This window comes from Buteo buteo, chromosome 10, assembly GCF_964188355.1.
Source record: "Buteo buteo chromosome 10, bButBut1.hap1.1, whole genome shotgun sequence".
Classification (NCBI taxonomy): domain Eukaryota; kingdom Metazoa; phylum Chordata; class Aves; order Accipitriformes; family Accipitridae; genus Buteo; species Buteo buteo.
Genome location: NC_134180.1, coordinates 6,225,955 through 6,244,710, shown reverse-complemented (window position 1 = coordinate 6,244,710; position 18,756 = coordinate 6,225,955). Strand labels below are relative to the sequence as shown.

The 18,756-nt window shown below is 46.0% G+C and overlaps 1 protein-coding gene across 9 annotated transcripts in view; it reads right to left on the bottom strand.

Moving 5' to 3' along the window:
• Nucleotides 1-697: 697 nt before the first annotated feature.
• Nucleotides 698-18,756, bottom strand: part of LOC142035799 (excitatory amino acid transporter 4-like) — a 39,614-nt gene continuing 21,555 nt past the window's right edge. For 4 of the 9 annotated variants that reach the window (XM_075038318.1, XM_075038317.1, XM_075038315.1 and 1 more), the window contains 9 exons: nt 15,254-15,506; nt 14,242-14,379; nt 13,230-13,434; nt 12,302-12,344; nt 11,348-11,688; nt 8,818-9,051; nt 7,572-7,766; nt 6,994-7,128; nt 3,157-5,557 (listed from right to left, as the gene is read on the bottom strand). In XM_075038318.1, coding sequence (XP_074894419.1) covers nt 5,359-5,557; nt 6,994-7,128; nt 7,572-7,766; nt 8,818-9,051; nt 11,348-11,688; nt 12,302-12,344; nt 13,230-13,434; nt 14,242-14,379; nt 15,254-15,467 — 1,704 coding nt within the window. In that variant the 5' untranslated portion in view covers nt 15,468-15,506 and the 3' untranslated portion in view covers nt 3,157-5,358. Of the gene's footprint in view, nt 2,412-3,078; nt 3,107-3,156; nt 5,558-6,993; nt 7,129-7,571; nt 7,767-8,817; nt 9,052-11,347; nt 11,689-12,301; nt 12,345-13,229; nt 13,435-14,241; nt 14,380-15,253; nt 15,507-18,756 lie in introns of those variants that run through there. The other 5 variants (XM_075038316.1, XM_075038322.1, XM_075038320.1 and 2 more) reach the window with 3 other exon arrangements.

Here is an 18,756-nt window from a genome sequence, read left to right as displayed (position 1 = left end):
TGCTGGTTTTGGCTGGGATAGAGTTAATTTTCTTCGTGTAGCTGGTATAGGGCTATGTTTTGGATTTGTGCTGAAAGCAGTGCTGATAATACAGAGATGTTTTTGTTATTCCTAGGGGTGCATAAGAAGTTGGGAGGGCATACAGCTGGGACAGGGATATTCCATACCATATGATGTCATGCTCAGCATATAAAGCTGGGCGAAGAAGAAGGAGGTGGGGGGACATTTGGAGTTGTGGTGTTGTGTCTTCCCAAGTAACCATTATGAGTGATGGAGCCCTGCTTTCCTGCAGAAGGCTGAACACCTGCCAGCAGATGGGACGTGGTGAATGAATTCCTTATTTTGCTTTGCTTGCATGCATGGGTTTTGCTTTACCTATTAAACTGTCTTTATCTCAACCCATGAGTTTTCTCACTTCTACTCACCTGATTCTCTCCCACATCCCGACGTGGGGGGAGTGAGTGAGCAGCCAGCTGTGTGGTGCTTAGTTGCCAGCTGGGGTTAAACCATGACATGGACATACGCAAAAGATGGCATCAAAGAAAAAGCTTTCGGGAAAGGCCTTGTAAAAATATGAATTTGGTATTTGACTCATGACATAGGCACAGGGAGATAAGGAAGTGTAATACATAATGCTAAAAGTAATGTCCCTAACTTTGTAAGTCATGGTCCTGAGGAAAAAAAATAGAAAAAAACATCATGGAAAAAAATTCCCTTTATTTTTCAAATATGCAAACTATCTTTATTAACACTGAAACTCACAGCATGAAGAAAAAAGCCCTTGGGAATTAACATAGTCAAACTGTCAGAATGCTATGAACACACTGTACAGCACTGATTTCCAGCTATCTCTTTCTTCCATGGGCAGAGGAAAAGAAGTACATACAATTTCAGGACAGTTTTCATGGGGAGATCTGACTCCTGAAACAATGTGCACATATCACATATGTAATGTGACACATGGCCTATCATCCAAAAATCCATATTCTTCATGGATTTTCACTCTTAAAATTAATTTTGAAGAGATGTGTCCTAATCCAAGAGCTCTTCATTTATATATGCATTGAGATAGCTCTCTATTTCATCCCAAATGTTGCCCATCTAATCATTAGGAATAAATCTGTTTGCAAATAGGAGAAACTTGGAAAGTTTCTGCAAGTAGAAGCAGCAAGACTGCAGTAAAGAAAAGACTGCATAAACTCTCAAATATCTGGTAATTTAAAAAGACAGTTGATAAAATGATTTAATAATTTCAGTTATCCAGTTTTGAAGGCTGAGTTAGTACAAGGTCAGTGTTGGGTTTGGAAGGAGTACAAACACTTCTGTATTCTTGGCTGAGCTCTTAAAGCCTGCCTCCTTGCCAAGTCAGATGCAGTGGGGATGTGGGTCCCTGGGATATGTGCTGGGAAGTCAAAGACAAAGTGGAGAATTTTGTCTGTACATTGAGAAGTTCTCTTTATATCACCAGCAGGTACAACTTCAAATCAGCATGTACTATGCTCCTTCCTGGTAAACCTTGCTTTGGAAGACTAATTACTGGAATAAAGTAAAATATTCTCTGTTTTTTTAAGGATGGGATTAGTTGGGTAAATCAAGGTGGCCACCAAAATGAAGTATGCAGCTTTACAGAGTGAGAGTTTAGTATTGCCTTTCCTTCTTGGATTAGCAAAAAAACCCAACCCCTCTGTGTATGTTTGTGCACATGTGTCCCTTTCATATATATATATATATATAGGTTTATATATATATATATGCAAATTCCTGACAATACTTTACTGTTTGGGTACCTTAAGCAGATAGATAATCCCAGTCATAAACTGCTTAATGACATGGATAAACACCAGAGCTAAAAACTATCAGCTGAATTCTGAAATTCCCCATGGGAGACTCATTTGCAGTATTTGAAAATGAGGCCTCTACTTGTTTGTGCTCCATTAATCTTGTGTTGAAAGCAGGAAATCACAAATGTCAAGGCTTGGAGTGTACTACTTTGTGGGAACATCTGAGATCATGTTGATGCAATGTGGTATGGAGAGCCCCTTTTGTGATATGTTCACATGTCTGCTAACAGCAACTGAAAACAGGTTAGACTCCTGCTGAGTTTTATTAAAGTATCATTAGGATCCTTCCAGATGCCTTTTAAAAATGATCAGGCTGGAAGGACCCTTTGCAATATCTCTAAACCAGAAAGCACGTGCATATATTATAAAGCCAGAAGGGACCCTTATGATCATCTAGTTTGGCTGTCTGTATAACCCAAGCCATAGGACTTCCCAGAATTAATTCCCATTTGAGATAGAGTTCAATCCAACAACCTTTTCTTCCAATTCATCCATCAGTTTGCCCTTTATATACAGGAAGTCTCTTCAGGATTAGAATTCAATGCTTTCTTGAAAAGTTGGACAAATAGTCTGGAAAAAAAAAAGAAAAAAAGATGCAGTTCAATATGGACAAATATAAATTACTGTACTTAAGTAACAATAATCAACTGCACAAACACAGGCTGGGAAATTACTGGCTAGGCAGGAGTTCTACTTAAAATAATGTACAAATTATCATGTATTACCACTGGAGTGGAGTCAATGCTATCATGCTGTTGTGAAAAAATAAGGCACTTTATTGGGTTTTATAAGCAGGTCTGTTCTTTACAAAGGTTTAGAGTCACATCAGCTGAGCTGTGTTAATGATAAGCTAGCGCTGTCTTAGCAAGCTAAGATACAAGCTACTGCAGAGTATCTTAAAACTCTTTGATTAAGATCCAGTCTTTAGATACAGCCGTCTCATCAAAGTAAGAGTCTCACCTCGCTAAGATTTAAGATAAGATGAACAGACTTGAATTCCTTGTATGTATGCATCATGGGCAGTTTCCTGATCAGCTGATGCACAGCATGCTGTTAAACTGTGGCAACTTGAGACTAAGATCTAAATCTTAATGTGCATGAAATATTCTTTCTTCAGTGCTCAGCACTAATAAATCTTTAGTTGGATTGTTGTGTCAAGTTTTAGCTACTCCACTTTAAGAAGGATGTGGAACAGCGAGGAAAAAGTCCAGAGGAGAGGAACATGAATGATTATTACCTGTGAGGGTATACAGGGTCTGTTTAGTCTAGAAAGGAGAAGAGCAGACATTATAATTGTATTCATACAAGATAAAAAAATGCTGCAAAGAGGAGGATAATAATTTGTTATCCTGCTCACTTGCCCCCTGCTAGAGCAGATCTCTTGTCAGGATAAGCAACCTGCCTCCCTCAGTCAGGAAACAGCTTGCTGCCTTAGGGTCTGGCACCAAATACTAGTAAATGGAGCTACAATACATTTCTATTTACCCTGCTCTATTATCCACTTTTATGTGAGATGCATTTGTCCATTTGTCTCAGATTCCCAACAATCGCCCAGCCCATAAAAATAGAATACTCTGCCCACAGGATGTGGAATGTGGCAGCACCAATATATAATCCTGCAATTCCTGAAAGACCAAAAAGAGCCTCAGGATCTGGCTTTGGACATCTCCAGAAATGTGTTTTAGGAAGCTTTGTTAGTGCTTGGGAGCTAAGCATGGGCACTTGTGCAGTTGTGGTTGGCAAAGTTGTCTCCAGATGACGCCTCTGAGGTCTTCCTTCCTGAGGTCCACTTAGGTGCACCTCTGAGTTTATGGCTAGGCCTTCTGGATGAAAAGAATCAGTATGGAAAGCCAGGGTAGAGGGGTTTAAGGCATATACTGGGTTTGGAATAATGAGCAGATCTCAAGTAAAAGCTACCCAATTTAGATAGATCGGCTGTGCAACAGGAGGTTGCTTGCTGCTGTTTCTGAGCTTAGCCATTTCTAAAGCAGGACAGCTACACTGTAGTAGCCCAAGAACTGTGGATCCTTTACATTGTCCTGTTTGTGTCTAGACATTCATTTACTGGATGTTCATGGACCAGGATATTATGGAGCAAGCCCTATTGGTCCTGTTCACTGGAGTGAGAGATACAGGCTGTGTTCCTGGCCACGCCAGGGAAAGGGGATAGAGCATGGATGAAGCAGGTCTCTTCTTCTTGCTCGAGCCTCGAGATGTTTTGGATGTTGTGTGGGCTTATGTCCAAGTGTATTAAACAGAAGCTGAGCTCCATTTGGTAGGAACTGAGAAATTTATCCTGCATTTATAAGTTTAGTGTCTGGAAAACTTGTACAAGTGCTGAGAAGTGACTGGGTACTGCCTATAAAAGATAAGGAGCTGTAGAAAGACAGAGATATTTGGAAGCACAGTCTGGAGCAATGTGACTGAAGGGAAGTCACTTCTGAAAATAGCCAAAGATGAGCAAAGGAACAGTTCCCTTAGGAGTCTTCTAATGAGGAGTGAAACTGTTTTCTGAGCAAATCTGGGGTAGCAGGGAGTCATTCCTGGCATGGAGGTACCACCCAGCTGCTCAGGTGGGCAAACTGTTCTTAAACTTTGCATTTCCCCTTCTGGTTTCACCAAGAGGAGAACAGCTTGCTAAAGAGAAATGAAGTTAACTGGTGTTTGGCAGAGTTTGGTAGAGGGGAGACCTGTTTCAGAGGCTGCATAATGGATATAATAAATTCTTTAATTGTTTGCTGCTTTCACAGGCCTTTAGCAGCTTCCACTACTGAAAAGCCTATTGACCCCTATTTGTGCTACCAGCCAGCACAGTAAGCCCTGTCCCTGCTGTATGGTCTCACATTCCTTCAGGAGCTGGGTGACTCCAGAATCTGCAGCCAGAAGGGTTGCTGGAGGAGTGAGAAGCTCTCAGGAAGCATCATCCGCATATCTGTGCAAACACCAGGACTGTGAGCAAGGAGGACACTGTGTTTATGATAAACACTCTTGGCAGTGAAGAGCTTGAACAGGAGTGCTGGGGCTCTCCAGAGATCTCCAAATGGCCAATGCTAAAAGCTTTATGTGCTTGGGGGAAGCCACCGACCAAGTGAAGGCTTTGCAGCTGTATCCTGCAGGGCGGAGTCATCACGGCAACATTTTGGTGCCAGCCCACAGGTTTTGGTGTCCCCGACCCACCTTGCCACTTAGCTGTGCTCGTACTTTAGCTCAGAAACGAAGGAGCTCCTAGTCCAGCTCATTCACTGAGTCTTCTTTACTCAGGTCTAACTCTTGGACAACATAAGAATGACTAAATCAAGCTTCTGTGGAATAAAACTTTCTTTGCAGTTTAATTTCCTCCTCTTTAATACCAGTCAGAAAGAGATGGGGGAGAAACAGGATCAGGGAAGACTGCATGTGGCAGAGGTGGGGAGAAAAGTGTGCATCTCGGAGAGTGGATCTTTCTCTGTCCTCTACTATAGACTTCTGTTTCAAGTCTTGGCTTTTATAGCATTAGTCTGCACTTTGCTGCCCAATTTCACAGTGCTGTCTCACTCCTGGGGTGCCTGTGGATGTCATTCTGTGGGCAAACCAGGTGGGAGAGCTGGTCTTTCTCCTCTATCACAGAATTACCAAGTTCGCAGTCCTGCGCATCCAGCTCACGCCGGGAGAGATGCTCCACAATGCCAGCCCCCAGAGAATCCCCCAGGACATTGGTGGTTGTTCTAAGGCGGTCCCTGAAAAATCAGAGAGAAAAACATGAAATATAGCTTCTTAGCAACAGCTAAGGGGATGAAGACTATTTCAAGAAACATCTTCAATGAAACTTTTTCTACTTTTCAAGTCACTCTAATAATTGACACTTCAACACTGACAGGAAAATAACTCCCAGAAAGCCTTCCTTGATTGATAGCCTTGAGCACAGGCTTCACATTCATTCCTGCTCTATTGCATTCCTAGTTTCTCACTGAAAATTTTGGACTTGCCACAAAATGAGAGAAACGTTATTGTGGTTCCACATTGACAGTTTGCTTTCCAAAGGGCTGCTAAAGCCTTTCTGCAGACTCAGATGAGTCTCACTACATCTGTTACACTTGAGCTGCATTTTGTTTTACAAGAAGTGCAGGAATTCTGGTGCAAACCTACGACTTAGTGCTGCTGTGGAGCCAAATTTCCTCAGGATGGACAGTATTCACTAAGACAAGGCACCAGATTCTTTGTGCAAAATAGCAAACGTAAAACACCCTTTGCAATGAGATATTCTCCACAACCACAACTGTACGTAAGAGCTGTAGCTATCACCAGTCCAGCAATCCATCAAATACTTCAGTGGTAACAACAGATAAGACTTTTGGTACCTGATTGAAACCAACCTTTCTGGGTCAGTACAAGAGGTAACCTGGCATCTTAGGAGGCAGGGCTTTTTCCAGCCAAGTCTGTTCTTATGCACAGTTCACAGGAGAAGTGGAGGTGTTGGGCAAGACTCTGTTTCCAACTGCTCAGCCATGGCTGGGAGCAGACTTCGGCTGCTTTGGCTACAAACCAGCAATACAAGATACAGAAGAACAGAGGAAACACTGACAGTGTGTCCCTGAGTTGGGATTTTGTTCTGTTTGAGAAGACTGAGAGAGTGAGGACTGTGCACAAATGCAGTCTTCAACCTAGTTCCTAAGAGCACTCCTGTGAAATCACTTGTCCCAAGGTTTAAAAAGGAAAGAAAGCTGAAATGGAGCAAAGTAGCTCATTAGCTGCACCCATCTAAACACTCCTCGACTGTGTACAGCCCAGTCTCATCCCACTTTCCGTGTTTGGTAGTGCAGAACCATCACTCTGCAGTGTGAGTTTGCTTATTATTGGCACAACTTGTCCCTACCATTCTGGAGATAGTTTCTGAGTGCCTTTTAAGATAAAGCAAACTAAGGACATTCTGCCTGGTGACCAGGCTGATCTGCAAGTGACCTCTGATGCCTTGGGTCATGAAAGTACATGGTGAAGTCTCCAGCATGGGCAGAATGTGCTACTGTGCAGAGGTCTCGTGGATACAGGTGTGTTTTAAGCTTAATGATACAGGTTACTGAGACTGCTTTTAGCAGAGACGTTGGGAGTACAGGTGAACTCTGTAAGCACTGGCAGGGAGCGCACAGCAGTGCATGCTGCTGAGCAGAGAACTTACAGAAACCAGTCCACAGCGATGATCAGCGTAATGTCTTCAGTAGGCAGCCCCACTGATGTCAACACTATAACCATTGTCACCAGTCCTGCCTGGGGAATACCTGCGGCTCCAATGCTGGCTGCTGTGGCAGTGATGCTGGAGGGAACAGGAAAGCACAGCTATCAGCAAAGGGAAGAAAAGAGGTAGTCGCATTTGCAAAAATGTCAGGAAGTAGCTCAAACTCATAGTCTACAAAACACCTTGGCAGCCTTTCTGCCCTGATCACCGAGCAGGATGGTGACACATGGGACATCAACACAGCAGCCAAACTCCCACCTGCCAGGCACCCATTCATAACAGACTGCACACTGCAGCTTTAGCTAAGGGACCTGGAAATGCAATAAGGCCTCAAGTGGGGCCTCAAAATTGTGGTGCCCAAATCATGTGTTCTTCTAGACCTAGAGGTGTAGTGCACCCTTCCTTTCCACACTTTTTTTTTTCTCATTGTATCTTCTGAGCAAAAGAGGAACCTGACCACACTTCAGATAAGACAACAAAACAAGCCCTTCCTGTAGCCTCAAAACTCTTTCAAAAGTCACCTTATTGTGATGATCTGCCCGAAGTCAAGTTCATAGTTGTTGACTTGTGCAATAAAGATGGCTGCAAGGGCCTCGTACAGAGCAGTGCCATCCATGTTAATTGTAGCTCCCACAGGCAGAACAAACCTCGTGATGCGCCTGTCCACACCATTATTTTCTTCCAGGCACCTGAAGGTGATGGGTAGAGTCGCTGAGCTGAAAGGAATTTACAAAATAACATGAATTCGGTATATGCTGGCTTTGAAAGAGGGACTAAGCCTCTGCCTGGTTTATGACCTTACCCACCTGCTTTTTCACCCTGCCATGTGAGCCAGAGGCCAGAAGCTGCTAGGAGAAAGAACAGTCTAAGCAAGGCTTCCTCAGATATGGTGCACGCTGCAGTTGCACATTCAGACATGGCTTTCCTCAGGGGGCTGGGACAGGGGCTGTGTAACCCTGAGGCTGATGATGCTGGTATAACACCAAAAGAAGGTGATGCTGGAGGATTCAGGGTACATAGGACAGAGCCTCAAGACCAAAACTCCTTTTCCAGCTATTTAAAAAACTTGAGCCCTTTCTCACCCCCCTCAGTGCATAAGACAAGAATAACGCATGTGAGAGAATATATCTTGCAGAGAAAGCAGAGAATTGTTTCTGAAAGAGAACATGAGCAGGAAAAATGCTGTGTGTTTCAGTATGTGGGAAAGACTGTTATGCGCTTGCCAGGAAATGAATATAGCAAGAAACATGGCATCTAGTGAAACGACAGCTACCTACAATCCCTTGCTTTGGCTGTGTTGCATGGCAGTGTGAGTCATTGAACAGATGGGTGTTTATGCCTTTGTCCAGGCCTCCAGTGAGTTTAATGCCAGCTGCATACTGGATTTGTGCTTGGGAGAGAGAAATGTGCAAATGTGTGAGTACATGTGTGTGAGGTATGTGCATGTGGAATAATGCTGCAATTTACTGGGATTTGATATTTGTCCTGAGCTCAGCATTTCAGTGCTGCAAGCAGAGTCACCACCATGTTTGGTAAGGAAGAATACAGGCCACGCACCGATGGCTAGAGGTGGCCACATGATTAGGGCTCCTGAGCAGGGGAATGGGAATCTTTCCACTCTCAGATGCGCTTGGCTGGACCAGTGCAAAAGCTGCTAGTGCTAGAAATTGTGAGAACACAGTGCTGCACTGAGGGCAATGGAGTGCTAAGCAGCAGCCCCAGAGTATCCACACCAGCCCCAACCCTATTCCTATGTAGCCATCGTACCTTGAGGAGGTGCCCAGGGCTGTGATGAGGGCCTGCAGAAGCCCTGCAATGAATACCCAGGGGTTTCTGTGAGTGACGATGAAGTAAAGCAGTGGCAGGATGCAGAGGGCATGAATGAGGAGTCCAACGATGACAGTGAGCGTGTACATCCCCAGCTGACCTCCCATCACTGCTAGGTCATCCATCTCCAGGATTTTGCCAGCAATTAAAAACATGATTCCAACTGGAGCGTACCTGTGGCAGAAACACAAGGGCAATGCTCAGAACTGGCACTCACACTTTCACACCAGCTTTAATGCATGCTGTCTGGACAAATCCCCAATAAGACAGCACACCAGAAGTGCTCATTGAGCCTAATTGTTGGATGATACTTCTGGTTTCTTTTCTGGAAACCTGGAGAGAGCTGGCACTTGTTCACCACATGGTCAAGAAACAGCTCTTGTTGCATTGTCAGGGACCCCAGCACTGTTGTGTGCACAGCTTGGGCACTGGTGGAGGTTTCCTCCTCCTTCTGGGTTCCCTACATGTTTCTACAACACTCCTTGTAGAATTGATAGGGGAGGTTACGTAGACGAGTCTTCAGAGTCCCCTCCTTTCCTAACAGACCTTGGGCTGAGAGTATTTTTTTTACTGAGAAGCACAGGGAAGTACAGGATAAACAGGGAATTGGGGAGTAAAAGAAATAGTGTCCTATAGGCTCTGGGATATCAGCCTTGCTATCTTCAGATGTTCACATTTAGGGAATAGGAACATATAGGGAATCCACATCTGGTGGAGCAAGGACTAGGCACACCAACACCTGTGAAAGCAGCCATGGCTTATATAAAAACCCATTTTGAGGTACACTGCTATCCTTTATATTCCTTATGGTTTTTTTCCCCCTCCATAACAATGCATCTCATGAGCAGCAGTGAGGCTCCACAGAAAGGAAGCCATAACACAGACATGGAGAATACCATGGGCACTAAACTAAACATGGACAAATAACTGGACCAAAGAAAATCCCAGCTCCATGGCCACACCTCTCAGGGCTGGGCCTCTACAGCTCAAGAGCTCACATGCAATTCATGCACAAGGCTCAGAGGTCCACATGCCGAACTCCAACTTAGCCTGGGAGGTTTGGAAAAGTTTCAGGAAAGGATTTCACAAATATTTCATTTCCTCTGACCTTCCTCTTAGAAGACATCCTTGGCTGCAGCTAGTGACCAGATGTCCCTAGGAAAAACAAGCTCCTGGGAGATGCTCTGCAGAGTGTGGCTTCAGGAAGGAGTTCTGGGCTGCAGCTGACAGTCCTACCTCCTATACCAGCTGGATTTTGTAAGTCAGGAGGTCTCTCCAGACAGTACCTACTGTATGCACACAGACAGTTTCCTGAGTGTAACCAATGTTCTATACATCAATGCCCTGCCTTCTTTCACTGTAAGGGGTTGCTGAGGAGGAGATGTTGAAGGCACCTTGAAATTGTCTCTGGGAGTAGTGTGCAGGTCTACTTGTTCCACTGTGCTTGTGTTCTCCCTTCTGTGCCCTCGGGCAACTCTTATCTTTTCTTAAAAAAGCAAGGCCCCAAGTTCTGGCTCATCCGTGGAGGAAAAGATCCCAGAAGGGCTGGGGCTCCCCAACACTCTGCTATGAGCTCAGGGTTGTTCTTTCCCTTTGTGTTTTTCTGTGTAAGGCCTGTCCCCCTATGCTGAGGATGCTGTTCTGAGATACAAGACTGTGACTAGAAGACCAGGGAAAGGAAGCTGGAGTGATCTAAAATGGGAGAGAGTGCAGGGCCGACAGATCCCTTCCCTGTCAGACAATTCCATGTATTCTGCCAGCCCCACATCTCTCCTGTCCCGTGGTACCTACCACAAACTGCTATTTAGACCTTGAGCCCTAGATGGGTAAAGAGCTTAAAGTAACAAGATTTGGTAAAATGCTGCCTTTTAGAGAAGACTCATCTCAGCAATGCCGTGTTTATCTGGACCACGTAGCACAGGCAGCCTTACACAGAAAGCAACAAGCAGCTGAGCTCTAGAGGAGCTGGGATCTGGGACGCCTCATATTGAAAGGGAGTAACTTCGAGTTGACCTCGTCAACCCAGCTCAGCTCTCAGAGCTTATGCATACAGATGCCACCCTGAGTAGCAGGAAAGTGGCAATAGGTTGTTGTGCTTCATAGCTAAGTCAGACTCCTGGAACATAGCTGGAAGGAAAGCTTGTGGTGGGAAAGCCTCACACCCTACCCCTGTTGGTAAGGCTAAGAGATCTTCCACTCCAGCTCTGTGGTCTTCCAAGGATGTTTCCAGCAGCCTCAAGGAAAGCAAGTCCTGGTGTACCTGATATTTCTAAGGTAAAAACAAAAAACAGGAAATGAAATGTGAACAAATATCCCATCCAGACTTTTCCCTCCAGCCTGATGGAGCCAAAGGAGAGCTGTGCCCATCTGCTTTTCCTGTGCATGTCATCCTTAAAGCTACCCCACTTCTCATCAGGTCAGTGGAAACTGCACCTGCAGACCTCCTGCTCCAACCGGCCGTGCTCCTCACCAGATGATAATGGCCACCAGCCTCATGATGGCTTCGTTGAGGCAGTTAAAGAACTCCCGCAGGGCCCGTCCCTTCTGCTTCATGCTGCCGATCACCAAACCGAAGCACATGGAGAACACTACCAGCCCCAGCGCGTTCACCCCATTGGCTGAGCCCGGGATGGGAATGACTTCTTCAAAGGTCAGCACCTCGGAGATGGTCCCCAGGGCATGAGTGACGTTCTCCAGGATGCTGGTGAAGTTCTCAGGCACAGGGATCTGAGTGGTTGTCACACCTGCTGTGACATTGGTGCTGTGGAGGACGGTTCTGGTGAAGACCCTGGTGCTGTACTGCGTCTTGTACTGAAAAGACACAGATTATCAGATACACTCACAGGCCCTGGTTCAGGAGCTCAGGACAACATGCTAGGCTCTTGCATCCCTTCCTAAAGAAAGGAGAGTACTGCAAGTTCCTGCTGACCTGTGTGGGAAACTTGCCTTGCCTGTTCTCAAGCTCCCTAGCTTAGTGATTTCATCAAAAAGTTCATAGAGCTGAAGGTCAAAAGAGACCATTGGAGCATCTCAGATCCCTAGGACAGAGGTATTCTGGCTTCTCTGATAACCCTTTATGCTGTTTCCAAGGGCAGTAGCACTACAGAAGTGAAATATACTTGGAGAATCTGCTCCCATTTCACTGCCAGTCCAAGACTGCTACCTGAGATCACACAAACCCTTCCTGACTCAGCATGGGATGGGGCAGAGGTTGACGTCTCCATCTACAGACAGCTTGAAAAGCTTTTGTGGGGGATGATATAATACAGACTAATGACTGCAATGCCTTCTGGAGCAGTCGGATTTGGGGAAGCGTGAAGGCAGTATAAAGCAATTGCTGTTCCATCCCTCAGAGAAGTAGGTTGGACCATGGTCTAGGGCACAGGGCGCAAAGGGAAGTTATAGGCTAGGCGGGATTTCATACCTGTTTGAAGCAGGCTTCTACCAGGTTGGGCGGGAACATATTCCTGCAGTAGATAAAACAAGGAAAGAGTTATTGTCCTGTTTGACTAGCAAGAAAACATGGGCTTCCTGGCCAATGCCTCTGTCCTGGAGCAGTATCTCAGGTCACAACTCTCACAATGCCAGCTCAGGCTACAGAGCAGATGGGCCATTTCTGTTTGACTGACAGACAGAAGATGGGAATATGCTGATCTGGAGCCAGGCACTCTCCTGCATCTTTTCAGACTCCCGCCGCATCTTTTCAGAAGGTTGTATTTCAGGTATGTGGAAGGAGACTACATACATACAGCACTGGGATATGGGTCCATTGTAAAAGCATCATCAAACCCAACCAAACCTTGAAACAATACCATATTACAATTTTTAACATACTGCCTTGCTCTCAGCCTCATGTCTACAGGTGTCCTTTGAGCTCTGTTACTTTGTACCTCAGAAACATGGCTTCATACCACTTGAGAGGGTACAGCTTTGCAATTCACTGTGTAAGGTCACAGCAAGGGAGGGAGAGACAATGTCTCGGGAACCACTTCCTTGATTTCCTTGGATTGGTGAAGATGGATATTTGGAGTAGCCTTTTCTGGGTGAATTTCTGAAGGACATGCAGTCATTGACAGTTTTCATTACTTGTTTTGCTGAGCATGCCTTGGCCTCATGCATTAATACCTCTAACAGAAGAGCTGGACTACAGAGCTCTAGGTCAAGCACTCAATCTCAGAGTGGCAAAGCCAGTTAGCTAGACTAAGCTAGAAGTAGTAGGCTGGGCAAGACTCAGCCATAAACTCTTTCCCTAGGAGTGTATGCCTAAAGCTGTGACACTTCCGAAAGACATTCCGTGGAGGAATGTAATCTCACTGATACGGTCTCAACATGAGACCATCTTGTTCACCTACCTCACCAAGTCCATGAAGGCATCTGTGGTCTGCACCTGCTCAATTCTGCCTTCTCGGTGAAGCTTGTCCTTAGATCCTTTTCCTGGGTGGATGATGATCACCATGAGGATGCCAATGAAGACTGCTATGATTGTGGTCACCATGTAGTAGACGACAGCCCGCATCCCCATCTTCCCTGAGGCTCTGCCATCCAGTGAGGCCATTCCTGGGGAGTCACATAGAGAGACAAGGTGAGAAGGTCTATTGTCTTAGAAGGAAGGGGGAAGCCCGAGAAAGATTCAAAGTGTGCAGGGCACATCTGTGAGTTGGACAGGGAGCTGGGTTCTCTAGAAAGCACAACATGCAAGGGGCAGACTTTGGAGCTCCGGGGTGATGTCAATAGGGGAGAATGTGGCTTGTGGTTACAAAGAAGCATAGCACTGGTCTTAGGCTGCATTTGAGCAGCTCCTAAAGCTCTCAGAAGGGAAATAATCCCCTCTCAGTGCACTGGGCCTTTCAGTCCCCACTGGTGGGATGTTTCAGCAGGTGGAATGCCTTGCAGTACCTTCTGCTGTCTGAAAGCTTGGATGGCTGGCATGTCTTCTATGAAGACCTAGATGAAACAAGTTCTCCAGACAGTGATCAGCTCCAGCTCTTTTGGACTGACACGAATTAACCTTCCCTAGGCTGGAGGAAACCTGAAGCTGACTTGGGCAACAAACTTGTTGACGTTTGAGGTTACATAGGATGAAATCCTTGTTAGTGCTCAAGTGTTGGGGATTGGAAACACCACATTGTGTCCTCCCCAGTCTTCCGAGAAAGCACAAGGCCTTCTGCTTCTCTTCCCCACTACTGAGCCAGCAGGAGTAGGAGTGCAAATCATGTTCACTACAGCTGTAGGTTCAGGCTTGTCACTATTAGCCAAGCTAATCCAAGCACCTCCAGCTGGGGCACAAAGGAGTACTCCAACAATAGGTAGCATCTGTCTTTGCTGATTATTGCCTTGGCTGAAAGCAGCAGAAAGCATCCTCACCTGTAATCAGGCTAGAGACAATGAGAGGAAGAACCAACATCTGGAGCATACGCATCAGCAGCTCGCCGGGGAAGGAGAAATACTTGATCTGGCGATAGGTCAGCTGGTACGGCCGAAGGGAAAATGCCAGGATGATCCCTGTGGATCAGCAAGGGATGAGAATGGAAATGGGACAGTGTGATCCAGTGGTATGTCCCTCAGTCCTACAGTGTGGCTTTTCTCTTTCTCATCTCCTTTCAGCTCCTCCTCTCCCCAAAGGAGCATATGCTCTTTCTTTTTCTAAAAGGCTATGATCCAGTTTTTACTGTATGCTCTCTCTCTCCCTCTGACATATTTATATGTACAGGACCCTTGTGCTAAACCACAGGTTTCCTCGTTGTTCTGTCTGCTGCTCCTTTGGGGTCTGTTCCCAGAAGTTCATGAACACAAAAATGCTGTGACTAGAGATATGATCTCCCAGCCTAACCTAAGTGTGACTACACAGTTCAGAGACTTTGTTCCCCCACCTCTTAAAGCTGAGTTCAGCCGGTGAGTTAGAGGCATATAGCCTGGACCAAAAGCTAGGGACAATCCACTCACTGCTGGGCAGATTTAGTTTGCATTGTATCACGGCCCTTTGCATCAGTTACCCCTTCTGGTCCTGTCAGGCTAAAGCTGTGGGATGAATCTGAAGAGCCCTTGTGCCTGTAGCTGCACTCACAAGAAGCCTCTGAAAAAACCTGGATGTTTTTTATGAGGGTAGGTGGAGCTGGATCATCAAACCCTATCTGTTGTAGACTGTTTGCAAGCTGCAGCCAGAAAGGATCGACAAGGACTTCCTCACACGCACCCTCTGCAAGGTCTGTTGCTCTTGCACACAAAAGTACTCCTGATGTGAACAGCACTTTGAGGTGTCAGCTCATCAGCTTCACCCTCCCAGCCGAATCGTTATGATAAAATAAAATCTTTGTAGAATAAACAAACTTTTCCCCACATTTATAAATGGTGCCCAGTGTTGCCACCAGCTCCATACCTAGTAAGACTGCAACAATGGTGAAGAGGACGAAGGCGTTTCTCCTGAAGAAGCTTTTAGCGCTGTCGGCAGTGATGCTGTGCATCCGCTTCTTGGCCCGCGCTGCCCGCTTCTGCACCGCCTGCCGTAAGCGCTGCACCCGGCTCTCGGCATTGAGCCGCTTGGCTGCGTCCTCGTTGAGGAACAGGCTGTTGACATGGCTCTGCTCGCTCATGGTCAGCACGGCTGCTCAGTCCCCAAGGCTCTGCCTACGCTGGGCAGGGAGAAGCACAGGCAGGAAAGAATAAGCTGCAGCACCCCACACCTTGCCTTCATTTTTAAGTCATTTTCCTGGGGCCCTAAGCAGGTTTAGTGTTGATTAATGAGCTCCTCTGCTGCTCTGCAAGGAGCAGACCCCGGGGCAAGGCATCGAGGGCTGCCAGGGTCTTGTCACAACTGTTCTGGTGTCTCTGGAGAGGCTCTGGCCTCTGTAGCACCCAACCTGCACTGAGGAGTGGTTTGTGGTGGCCTGGGCAGACAGAAAAGGCTCCACAGCCACCCAGGCTTGTTCGTAGGAGTTTTATCAGTTTGGACAGGAATGATTTTTTATCACTTGGCAATAAAACCAGTTCCTATACACAAACGGTTCCAAACAAGACCAAGCAGCAAACAACATTTCTGACCTACCTCCTAGAAGGACAGGCCCCTACCAAAGCAGCTATCCCCATGACAGCAAGTGGCACCGGCTGTTTCTGCAGAAAGGAACATAATCCCTTTGCCTTCTGTGGAGCCTGAGAATAATGCTTTACTGATTTTCCTTTGAAGCGCAACAGGACTTTCTAGTAGTATCTCTTGTCAAACTCCACTGATGGGGTTAACTTGCTGTCCTGTCTTCACAAATACTAAGGCTGAGTTCAAACCTACTCCAAAGAGCTAAATAAAGAACCAGTTCTGCTCCATTACCTACTGGCTGCAAGACCTGGAGCAGCCTACTATTCTTTAACTGTTTATTTTTTACTATTATTCCCATATTCCTCAGAACAAAAGAACAAGGGGGCTACACAGGCATAGCAGTCCACTCAAGTGCTGGAAGGCACCAGCAATCCAACAGTTCCTATCATTAGGAGGATTGTTGCCTGACTATGCAGGTGCTGTTTTCCTACTGTCACTGTGCCTTGACAGATACAAGGTCTGAAAATGATTCTTGTTCCCAGGAGTTTGCAAAGATAATACAAGACTAGATGAAACCAAAGAAGAACAAAGTCACCTTAGCACATCAGCAGATGCTGAAAGACCTTTCTTTGGTGTTGCAAGTCATTTGCAATCCTAAATTTAAGTCAAAGAAACCATCACAATTGGGATTACATTCTCTATAAAGTACACATCTAGTGTCTGCCATTTGGACCCAGATAAATGCCTATCATGAACTGAAGACATCGCCTTAAAGAGGAGTTGGTTCATGGTACAACATTCAAGGTCATTTCCAACAGACAGATGGAGGAAAACCTCCATTCTGATAGAAGATTTGTTTGCACAGATGCTAATGCCTTCATGAGGTTCAGAGCAGTGGAGAGACACCTGAGGTGGCCCAGCCAAGTCACTCTAAGCCCTCCCAAGGCTAAGCTGTGTGAAGGCCACTGGCAAAGATTCTGGGCTTTTGCTGCAGGAAACTTGCAGTGCTGCTGTGGTCACCCAAGCTTTTGGATTAGCAAACAGCATTCTGTGGATTTTGGTCTGCTGATTCCAGCTTGACCACGCATTCCCTTTCTTATTACACCACCTTGCTATTATCTGTTGGTGGAGCCAATACACATCAAACTAGGTGAAAACTTTGCCTGTCTTCCTCCTTTTCACTGCCAGTCCTACTTTTCACAGCCACATACGAGAGAAAAAAACTGCAAAGTACATATTGCTTCAGTTCATTAAGTTTGTGCCTCCTGAACTCCACAGTAGTTTAAGAAACTATGGATTCAGTCCCCTGTGCCCCAGAATTGTATTATTGTATTTAGTAGCATCCCAGATATAGGGTTGGACAAACAAAATTATTAGCTGTTGGGTTCTAATGAGCCAGGACTTTCACACATCTCGTATCCTCCTGTCTTGCCAGTTACTGGCATCCCTGGCCCTACAAGGAAGAGGACACCTCTCAGAGCTCACCCTTTACTATCACAGACTCACTGAATAATCCCTTTTCTGATCCATCTTATTATCTTCTTTTGTCTGCAGGATTTCCGGAAGTCTGTCCCAGAGCTTACTGCCCTTATGGTGAGAAAAGTAATTGTCTGCACTGTCAGCGGCTGGAGGGATAGAATAGAATAGAATAGGCTCTTTCAGTTAGAAAGGACCTACAACGATCATCTAGTCCAACTGCCTGACCAATTCAGGGCTGACCAAGTTAAAGCTTGTTATTAAGAGCACTGTCCAAATGCCTCTCAAACACTGACACGCACGGGGCATCGACCACCTCTTGAGGAAGCCTCTTCCAGTGTTTGAATACCCTCTTGGTAAAGAAATGCTCCCTAATGTCAAGCCTGAACCTCCCCTGGCGCAGCTTTGAACCATTCCCACGTGTCCTACCACTGCATCCCAGGGAGAAGAGATCAGCACCTCCTTCTCTATGTCTCCTCCTCAGGAAGACACAGAGAGCAATGAGGTCACCCCTCAGCCTCCTTTTCTCTAAACTACACAAGCCCAAAGTCCTTAGCCCCTCCTCATAGGACATGCCTTCCAGCCCCATCACCAGCATTGTGGCCCTCCTCTGGACACATTCAAGGACCTTCATGTCCTTCTCAAATGGTGGGGCCCAGCACTGCACACAGTACTCCAGGTGAGGCTGCACCAACACCAAAAAAAACCTCTCTTGACTGGCTGGTTATGCTGTGTTTGATGTACCCCAGGATGTGGTTCAATTTCGTCCTATGAATGCTGAGATGTGGCCCAATGCTCAACTCTATCTAGATCCCTCTGCAAGGCCTCTTGTCCCTCAAGAAAGCCAACAGCACCTCCCAGTTTGGTATCGTCAGCAGCTTGCTAATGGGGCATTCAACTCCTGCATCCAGATCATTGATTAAAATATTGAACAGCACTGGCCCTAGGATTGAGCCCTGAGGAACACTGGCCAGCCAGATGTAGCCCCATTCACTACAACCCTTTGAGCTCTGCCATCCAGCTAGTTCTTCACCCAGTGCACCATGAACCTGCTCACCCCACAGCTGGACAACTTGTCCAGAAGGATGCTGTGAGGGACAGTATCAAAAGCCTTACTAAAATCCAGAAAAACTACATCCACTGCCTTCCCTTCATCCACTGGGTGGGAGACCTTATTGTAGAATGATATAATTTTCCTTTGTGAACCCATGCTGGCTGTGCCTGATTATTGCATTATCCTTTAAATGCCTTTCAGTAGTACTCAGTATAATCTTCTCCATAATTTTTCCAGGAACTGAGGTTAGACTCCCAGGTCTGTAATTCCCTGGGTTTTCCTTTTTGTAGATTGAAATAACATTGGCTAGCTTCCAGTCAGC